The 10,373-nt window shown below is 45.3% G+C and overlaps 1 protein-coding gene across 4 annotated transcripts; it reads right to left on the reverse strand.

The window, feature by feature from the left end:
- Nucleotides 1-402: 402 nt before the first annotated feature.
- camlg (calcium modulating ligand) lies at nucleotides 403-7,234 on the reverse strand. 4 transcript variants are annotated; one of them, XM_067375523.1, is made up of 4 exons: nucleotides 6,978-7,234; nucleotides 1,665-2,080; nucleotides 1,524-1,589; nucleotides 403-1,364 (listed from the first exon to the last, which is right to left on the reverse strand). In XM_067375523.1, the coding sequence occupies exons 1-4, from the start codon at nucleotides 7,150-7,152 to the stop codon at nucleotides 1,173-1,175; spliced, it is 849 nt and encodes a 282-aa protein (XP_067231624.1). In that variant the 5' UTR covers nucleotides 7,153-7,234; the 3' UTR covers nucleotides 403-1,172. The 4 variants fall into 4 exon arrangements, with proteins under 4 accessions (XP_067231624.1, XP_067231622.1, XP_067231623.1 ...); XM_067375521.1 differs by having other exon boundaries at nucleotides 1,497-1,589; XM_067375522.1 differs by having other exon boundaries at nucleotides 1,665-2,083.
- Nucleotides 7,235-10,373: the final 3,139 nt, after the last annotated feature.

The following is a 10,373-nucleotide window of genomic DNA, read 5'->3' on the forward strand; positions in this document are numbered from 1 at the left end:
GATATACTGATTCACGACCTATGGAATTAGGGAGCTGATTGAGACGCAGGGTTAGTTATATTACTGCGGATCCCCTTCATTTTGATTTGGTCATTTGATAATCCACTGCTGTCACTCAAACACTCCTAATGCCAAGATGATCATCAATCCATCAATCATTACTGTTCAGAAATACACAGATTACACCCAAATAAAATGAAATGACTGGAAAAGCACTGAATGGTTGTGTCTCCACAGCTATAGATCTGCCCTATGTAGACAGCATTCAGTACAACACTGCAGCACTTCCATTAATACCCTCCCTTAAAATGATTTTCTTCTTTTGCCCACTTCCCTCATTAATATTTCATGCTGACAGATTAATAACAGAGATTCCTGCACGTTTAATTTCACACAGCAGTCAGAAGGACATGATTATGTTTATTGTTCGACCAGGTATATACAGTAATCACAGGCATAAGAGCTCATAACTCACCTCATATTAGTGTGAAAACACAGTAGTACACTGGAATATCAGTTTTGCAGGATTATGTAAACATGATCAGAAACAAGTACCTATTAAGTGCAAACAATAAAGGTGATAATCCGTCCCAAAATGACAGAACAAAACGGCATTTACTGTAAATTAAACAGAAAATCAACAGATCGTGCAGATCTATTGTAAACTCATGTTTCTGAGAAGCTCAATAATACTAAAATCTCTTGAACACAAACATCAACTCACAACGACTGCAAATCAGAGCACGTGCTTTTCTTAAGAAACATTATTCGGATAGTGTTATCCAGAAAATCTGAAGACATAAACCTGCTCAGATTATGCTGGTTTTGCTGGTCCAACTGAGTCACTGTCAAACCAGAAACAAACGGGTGAAACCTTCATGTCTGGATCACAAATCAGTCCAACATTAAATGAAACTGATGACAGAAAGAAGAGGATGGTGAATAATGTCACAATGCAAAACAACGTAATGGTCCAGAAAAAAACTTGCTCAGTTGGACGAGACCTTCACTAGTCTCACAGCGGTCAACATTAACTCTAACCACCACTAAAAAGGACATTAAAATGTGACAAAATGAACGCTGGCTTGCAGAAAACGCTGCAAAGCAACAAACAGGTTTTTCACAGCTCTGATGGCCACAAACGAAGAGAAGGATGTGCGTCAGTCTCTCCCTCAGGACGTGTCCGAGCCGAAGAGCAGCAGCAGCTCGTGACACATGATGAAGCTGAAGAAATAAACGCAGAGGTCGGAGAAGACGTGGCTCATCTTCCTGTAGGTGTCCATGGAGCGGCTGATGACCTCGGCAGGGATTCCCGACAGCAGCAGAGCAGCGGTCAGCACCGTCGTCTTGCTCTTCTTCTCCACCTGATGGGTCAGACGAGGGAAGAACCTTATACAGCATCCCGCGCAAGATCAGCCTACAGAGAACCCAACTACAGTCTGCATGTTATTATCATCTACAGTCAGTGGCAACATCAAAACCGCTTTACAACTTACATCATCAGTTCCAAAGCAGAGACAAACCTTTGGAAAGTATTTGTGCAATCCCATGAATCCCAGCTCAAGAGTGAGGAACGGAGCAAATATGGACTGAAAAACAGAAGAGACAGCGTTTAGATGAGCACTGGACACAGCAGAAACACACGCCTGCGCCGCAACACTCACCAAATACTGGCAAACAAAGATGCGCACGAAGACGGCGAGAGCGACGCTGCCGACGAGCCTGAAGAGACAGAACGGGTCCAGATCTTCTGCCTCGCCGTCGCCGCCGTCCTGAGCCGCCTTCTCGCTGGACAGCTGCCCGCGCAGCTTCATGGCATCGTCGAAGCGGGACAGGTACTTCTGCAGACCCCTGCGAGGAGAGGACGAGAGCTCGTCGGCCGACAGATCCCCACGCGGCCGCTGCCGAAGCCCTCGGGACACGTCCTCCTCCCCCACGGCGTCACTGGAGTTCCTGTCGGGCGGCTCGGAGCTGCTCCCGCCGGACTCGGACGGATGAGGAGAGAGTCTCTTAGCGGAGCCGGACCATGGCTCGTGCCGCTCCAGATCCAGGTGGAATCGCGGCTCCAGGACGCTTCGGGCTGCTTTACAAAGGCAAACACAAACAGAGAAAGACCATATTCAGTTACATTCATGTAATCATAATTAGAATAACTGCGATATTATTCTAAAACCGCGATATTGACAAGCCAACCGCAGAGGATGGCAAGTAACCACCGCAACGTTTCTTCTTTTTTCATGAGGCTGTGCTCTTCTTGTTTAACATTTCATTGCATGCTAAATACGTTAATAATGATAACAAGAGTGAAGAGTGTAATTTTTTGTCAACTGGCTCTTTTTTAACTTCATTAAGACTCAGTGTACCATTGTGACTTCATGAATGAATCAGCAGGTTTGAATGCATTTGAATGAACGATTTAATGACTCGCTCATAAAGACAGTCCCTTGATTGACAGCCTGTCTAGAATGTGCAGACAAATCCCTGGTGAAATATCAACACTCTTGGAAAGCCCATCATACAGTCAGATTCGAGGATCGGAACTAAATGCTATTTATATAACAATAACCCAACAAGCTTTGCAAAGGCGCCAATATATCATATAGCGCGATGTTGAGCCACTCAAAATTCCTTCACCGTAACAGCCCTAATCATAATAATTTATCACACAGCTGGTTAACTGTCAGTGTCACTAATTCCCTTTTTCCCCACATCACGTTTTGGTAATCATCATAAATTAGGTATCATTCAGGTGATTAAAAATTCAAAATTCTGACACTATGGTGTCTGAAACTCATATCCAAACACACCAATCTGATTGGCTGAATGTATGGACGTTGTGACGTTAGTGTAGGGCATCACCGAGTCCATATATAGATGCCAGAAATGCAAGTAGACAGCTTTTTTGTCTTTGGAAGCCGCATGTTTGATGAGCGCTTGTCTGCCTGCAATCCTGTGTGTGAAAACAAGTTAGGAGTTTGTACTCCATGTCAGGGTTGAGATACAGGACGTGTGTGACGCCATGTCCCTGCTTTATTACGGCGAATGACTCACGGCAAATGTGTGTAATGTGTATGGATGAAGAACATACAAGGTCAGTCCTTGAGGGGATCTCTCCAACTCATGCATATCGCTGTGGAGGAAACCTGCCTTACCCACAAAGCCTTGCCGTGTTACATCTAACCTAGTGGGTAAAGCATATGCGGCAGCAGGTCAGGCCGGTGCGTCCCTGCACACCATGGCGGTTCTCCAGGCATACCAGGCTGACCTGCTAAAAGATCTGGTTCACGGTGAGGGTTTAGGGGCAGTTCAGGAACTCCACTGAGTCAGAGATCTAACCCTCCGGCAACCTAAAAAAAACAGCCAGTGTAATCGCCCATTCTATAGCCATAGTTTTTATGAAACAGTATCTGCGGCTCAACCTCACAGGGATAAAAGAAAAAGATAAGGCCTTTCTCCTTGATGCCCTGATATTGCTCTCCGGCCTGTTCGGCGACGGGTATCAGGAGGCAAAACTCAGTCTGTGGTGTTCAAGGAGCGAATCCCTCACTGTATCCAGGAGGAGTCGGCAGCTTCCACCAGCCATGCTTGACCGGGGCCAGCTCCAGGAGGGAGGAGCAGAAGGCGAGCGTGGCTTCTCACCTCGACATTGTGTGCCAGATTTTCTTCGAGGCTCTTATACCACCAGCTTTGGTGATTTGGTAGGTGGAGGTGTCCGACGGCCCATTCGACCCACGAGCGAAGCCTCCCTCCCAGACAGTTCACTGCTTCAGGGCCTCGAACAGGCCAAAACTGTCAAAAAAATTATTCCTGTCAGACGTTGTGGCAGCGTGGCAACTTCTGCCCAACGTCTCTCAGTGAGTTATGAACACTTTAAGAAAAGTTTACAGGATCCAGTTTGCTTCCTGTCCACCCTGTTTCCAATGTGTGGTAGCAATGAAGGTGCACCAGATAGACAAAAAATTTCCTCGAACAATTGCTACACTCTCTCCTGGGGCCATAAAACATGTACCCATCCCAGAGAGAGGCAGTGTTTTACACACTGTACTTTATTGTGCCCAAAAAGGATGAGGGCTGCATCCGATTTTAGCTCTGAGGGTCCTGAACTATACTCTGTAAACATACTGGTTCAAGATGATTACCCTAAAACTCAGTGTCACAAATCCAATTTGAGGATTGCAGATCTAAAGGATGCACATCGAGGTGAACACAGGAAGTTTCTCAGGTTTGCTTTTGAAAGCAAAGATTACCAATATCGAGTTCCACCATTCGGCCTAATTTTTTTCCCAACATACATTCAACAAATGCATAAATGTTGCTCTGAGGGGTCAGTGGAACAGCATTGAGATGTTGTGCTCGCTCATATGAAGCATCTGGGACTTTGATTAAACCCCAAGAAAAGTGTACTTTCTCACAAAGAAAGAACCATGTTTCTAGGGGTAGTGTGGGATTCGCCCACGATGCAGGCACATCTGCTTCCTGCATGTGTGATTTTGACTCTGAACACTGTAAAAGACATCAAGCTAGGTCAGGACATGAGACCTCTCCAGCGCTGCAGGCTACGTGCTCAACAACTTTGGAAAAAGCCATGGTTTCTCAACAGAGGCTTGGCATTAGGGATGTGTTGCCATTGCAAGTCTTTAATGATGGACGCCTCTCTCATGGGCTGGGGTGCGATTCCACCAGGACCACCTCCTTCTAGTGGCTCTGTTAATGTCTCTCCAATCTGGAGTGATCATCTCTCTCTAATGCAGGGGATCTGGAAGCTTTGGGTCTGGCCCCTGATGGTTACCAGCTCATAGATTCTGATCTTTCTGCTGAAGTCACTGAGACAATCCTCAGTTCTAGACCTCCTTCAATTAGGAAGTTGTATGCCCTGAAATTGCAATTATTTGTGACATGGTGTGAACAGCATGAGGTGATAGTTAACTGCACTGCTTTAATTCCTTCAAAAACGTGTCTCAGCGGGGCCGGCTACCTTAAGGGTATATGTGGCCGCTATCCGCTAGCCACATAGTGTCTCGGTTCATCAGCTGATCACAAGTTCATTCCTGGGACCTAGCATTGGTCCTGGGAACCTTAACAGAAGCCCCATTTGAGCCCATGGAGTTCAGAAAAAATGCAGGCTCTCAAAGTGTCTCTTCTGTTAGCATTAACACCACTCAAGAGAGTAGGAGACCTCCAGGTCCTTTCAGTAGCCTTCTCCTGCTTAGACTTTGCACCTGGTGATGTCAGAGTGCCCCAGACCGGACTACACGATCACTTTGCAGGCTTTCTTTCCTCCACCTCACGAGATGCTGGAGCAAGAAAGCCTCCACCTGCTATGTTCCGTCCATGCTTATGTCCACCGCTCAGGCCAGTGGCGTAGATCCTCTCTGCTTGAAGTTTGCTTTTGTGGTCACAATAGAGGTAACATATTGCATGTCGCATTAGAGTACAGATGCTATCACCCTCTTCTATGAGGTGTGTGGAATGGCTTCTCCTCTAGGGATCAGGGCCGACTCCACTATGAGTGTAGCGTCTTCTAGAGATCTTGTGAGGGATGCACTTTTACTGGCCCTCCGCACACATTCATCAGGTTCTACAGTTTGGATACACATTCAACCCCAAGATCTCGAGTCCTTCAGGGTTGAGCGAATCCAGTCTGCACTCAACAAGCATCTGTGATTATACCCGTTACCTTGGGCGTGGTGATGTTAGAATTGAAGTTCCCATAGAATCAATGACATGACACTGCGTCGACTTCCATTCGAACAGGAACGTCAGTTTAGGTTAAGTTTGTGACCTGGTTTCCTGCGAAGGGAACAGGACGCTGGGTGCACCGTTGCCACGCCTCGGGTACGCCTGTGCATCTTCTTCAGAAAAATGGTATCTGTTGATGCGCATTCCTGGCGTCTATTAATGGACTCTGTGATGCCCAACGCTACGTCACATCATTCATGTTCAGACACCGGCTCACATAGAAGAGAACCTGTTTACACACGTAACCTGAGACATTTTTTGATTTTAATCAATTCTCATTTTGATGAACCAGCATTGATTCTTAAATCCCAAAAATCAATATTTTAGTCTTTGCTGTTTTTAGTTGATGCTTGAACAAAGCTTCACTAAACATTATTTGTAGCGCCAATAATCATAAGCTTTGTGCTTTGATATTTTTGATATGAAATTCATGATATTATTACCTGTTCTTCAATATTTAATGTATGTTTGAAAAAATCTGTCATGAAAACAAGTTATGGTAGCTGTTATATGTTTAAATTTAAAACAACAAAAAACAATTGGAGTATTGTCATTAAATAGTTATTTTATGATTGCCTCATGTGTAATTTAAATGTCTGTACACAGATCAGTTGTTAGTTTTAACCTGCAATATTATATAGTAGTAAAGTAGTGACTGACAGGTTCTCTGTGTAGTTTACAGCATTACGGTAGTTCAGAGATTTTTTATTTTTTTAATTTACCTAAAATACATCCAAATGAATCGATATTGAATCAAACTGAATCATCCAAATTGAATCGAATCGTGAAACTTGTGTCAATGTCCATCACTAGTAACTGGACTTTTGTCTCACAGACTCATAGTTACTGAGACACGGTCAACATGATCAGCTCTGTTTCTTATCAATTATTCACACAGGTTGGGCCTCATGAATCTGCCGTTTAAAATGCCATTTTAACTGGAATTCAAATTGAAGAATAATGCTAAATGTAAAACAAAACACATTATGGCATGAAATGCATAAATGTTTTAGATTCTGCTCTATTTCTATTCATCTAATCAAATGTAAGTGAATGAGTGTCATTGATCATCTGACTCTTTCTGATGATCTCAGATCCTGATCATCAGGTGAAGCTCATGTCAGAAACAGAAGAATCAGAATCACTGCACATTAAATGAATCATAAGGGGAAGGGTTTTGTAAATCAGCCTCGAGGTTAATAACACTCAGTCAGTGTGATTGCTGCGTTGGAGCTCACATCTGTCGGCGCTGCTGCTGTCGGCGTCACTCTTACTGAAGCCCACGATCTTATTCATCCGATCCTCGGAGTTCAGCAGTAATTTCCTCCTCCGGATCTCCGCGCGCCTCTGAGCCGCGGTGCGCGCGCTCTTCTCCTGCTGCGGCGCGCTCTCGCTCTCGTCACTCACCTCCATTGCTCAGATTTGTGATGTTACAGCAGTTATTAAATATAATCCGTCTGCGGCTCCTGTCTCTCTCTGTGCGTGTTATTATTGACGGGGCGGGGCCTCGCGCAACATTATGACGTCGCGCATAATGTGTCTCCTATGAATGACGAACCCGTTTCAGAATAAAAGCCAGAGATCATCATCTCACTTTACAGTAACAGTGGAAAGTAATGATCTAATGTAACAAATGAGAGAGCTGCAAACACAAAAACATTTCTGAACGTCTAGCTCTATGTTTCTCCTGCTGATTTTAGGCTTCAAGTTGTGTTTATTTGTGAAGATTATTGTGTAAGCGTGTAAGAATCATAAACCAATCCAAAAGCCAATGGAAGAAGCTGTCAAATAATAAATGTTTTTCTATAGAAACATTTTAGGGAAATATATAGAACACAACCATTTAAATATACATTTACACAGTTTTGTGGTGGTGAAATAATATTTCTGGTCTTTACAGAAAAGAGTAAATAAGGGTTTTACCATGGGACTTTGGTTTTACAGACAGAAATGTACAATGTAAAAAAGGTTTATCAGAAAATACCTATCCTTAAAAACTCTTATCTAACTGTATAAACCAAATATAACATCTTTATACAACAAAGAAAAATAAAGTTTAACAGGTTAAAATCAATGAAGCACTCAAAATCGCCATGAAATCAAAATGCAGTTTTTTTTTTTTATGGAATATTGCAGTGTTTATTATTAATGATTTATCGGTGCACATCATTATTAAATTCATGTTCCTCATAATCTTGAATCAGAATATCTTCCTCTTGCAGCATCTCTTCTCTTCTCTGATGATGAGGGCGGGGCAACCTGTCACTCACATGAGATCCACCAATAGCAAACCACAACCATCCAATCAATTCTACACAGACAAAATCAAGCCCCGCCCTACATTTGTTCTTGTTCCTGAAGGGCATGAAGACGGCTGTGGTTAAAAAGGCGAGAGCCACGGAGTCAGTAGCAGCTCCTCATCTGAACACAAACTCCCCTGCTGTGGGACCCCTTGGGTTACACCAAACCACCGCCCGTCGAGGAGGCCGCTGCAGTCCACCTGTGCTCGAACACTCATGGGTGGAAGTCGTCGCTATCGCTTCCCTCAAAGCCGTGTCGTGATTCACACTATGGCGGTGCTTCAAGTCTCCAGGCGAAGATGCTGCAGGCCTGGGATGAGAGAGGTCCAGATCCTGAGTCGTTCATGAAACTGTGCTCGTCCACAGACCTGGTGCTCAGATTGACGAGGAAGACTGCTCAGCATTGGTCACTGTTTGGGCAGCCTGGTGTTCCTTCAGCGTCACTTATGATGACAGAGATGAGGGGCTGGGGGAAGGCGCTTCACAAGCACTTTGAGAACGCTTACGAAGTCTGTGAAGGCAGCTCTTTCTCCTGATGAGCAGAGCAGAATATGTATCTGAATTATTTTGACGACAGCTTCTGGATCACTTACAGTGCCCGGGGCTGTCTATCAACATGCAGAAGAGTCCCTCGTAAAGCACCGTGCTCTTGGGTACGATCCTAACTCGCGATTGTTGCGAGCGCTCATGTCTCAGGTCCGTGTCCAATCGCTACTCAGCGCTCTCACCGTATTCAGGCCAGGGAGATCAGATTCTCTTTCAGCTGCAGTAGTTGTGTGCCGGCTTTGACTCCTGCGTATGAAACCGCTTCAGCTCTGGTTGAATATGGGGGCACGGCTATATGGGCACGCTGACCACTTGGCTCAACACCTCCTGAGTGGTCAGGAGGAAAGTCGTTGACAGACTGGAGAGCCCCTTTGAGACAGCAGGCCAGCTTGCGGCACCTGGACGAGTGTGCAGTCAAAGAGGCACATAAACTGCCTAGAGCTGAAGGCAGTATCTTTAGCTTTGCAGCACTTCCTTCTGTTTGGTAAAGACCGTCATGTTCTTGTTTAATCACCAAGGGGGGGGGAACTCATTCTCTCTTGCTTCAAGGGCTGGTGGAACGTTTCCTCTAGTGGCTGGACAGGAACCTTCTATCGGTATGAGAAGGCCACATTCCCGGCTGTCTGAATTGGGCGCAGACATGCTGTCCAGGAATGGCACAGCTCAGGGAGAATGCCTCCTCAGACGGTCCAGATAATTTGAAGCCTGTTTGGGAGAACGCTAATTGCCTGCTGTTCTTTTCAGTGACGAGTGCTGCCCTAAGAGGATGCGTTATCAAGCCACTGGCCAAAGAAACGCACATATGCATTTCCCCCGGTCAAAATAACGCTGCTGGTGCTGCGCAAGATCAGGGAGGAACAGGAGACCTGCTGCTGCAATCAGCCATGGTTTCCAGAGCTAGTGGAACATCTGGTGGCTCCCCGTGGACGACTCCGTTACGGAGGGACCTGCTGTCTGAAGCGATGTGGTACCAGAACTATAGAACCTGCATGTCTGACAGGTCAGAGCGAAGGGCAGACATTGAGTAGGCCACAAAGGTTCTTGGATACGATTGTGGAAGCAAGAGCCCCATTTATGCTCTGAAAAGAAAAGTCTTCACATCCTGGTGTAAAGCAAGAAATGAGGACTCAGTGACCTGAGGTTTCTGTACCGTTTCTACAGGACCGTTTGGATAACGGGTGCACTCCATCCACTCTAAAGGTGTACATAGCTGCCATTTCAGTTTTTCATTTGCTCATTTATTGTCCCTCAGCAGGGAGCACAGTTTGGTAGCAAGCTTTCTGCTGCATCCCTCTCATCCTGGTACCCGTCTGGGATTTGTCTCTGGTGCCTAGTGCACTTTCTGAACCACCACATGCAACAGAGCTGAAAGTGCTCTCATTCAAGATGGCGCTTTTACTCGCTCTGGCGTGTGGGAAGAGAGCTGACGATTTACATGATACAGTCTAGATGAAGATGACTGTATGGTCAGACTGACACCCAGACTTGCATATGTGCCCAAATTGTTGTCTAGTCATTTCAGGCTGTCGGAGCAGCTGTTTGTCTGTTTCAGAGTTTGCAGAAAGTTCTGCCGTTTGTCTCATTGGACTGTAGCTATAGCATTAACGTATGCTTCTAAAATCACACTTGCCCCAGTGGAGTTTGTGCTCATCTACTAGGAGTGCGGCTTCTTATTGGGCCTGGAATAACGGGATGTCGATTCAGGACATTTGTTTGGCTGCGGATTGGTCTTCTCAGAACACCTTTGCTAGATTTTACAATCTTGGTATTCCCTGTTTTGCACTGCAT

The sequence above is a fragment of the Chanodichthys erythropterus genome, chromosome 22 (genome assembly GCF_024489055.1).
Source record: "Chanodichthys erythropterus isolate Z2021 chromosome 22, ASM2448905v1, whole genome shotgun sequence".
In the NCBI taxonomy this organism is placed as follows: Eukaryota; Metazoa; Chordata; class Actinopteri; order Cypriniformes; family Xenocyprididae; genus Chanodichthys; species Chanodichthys erythropterus.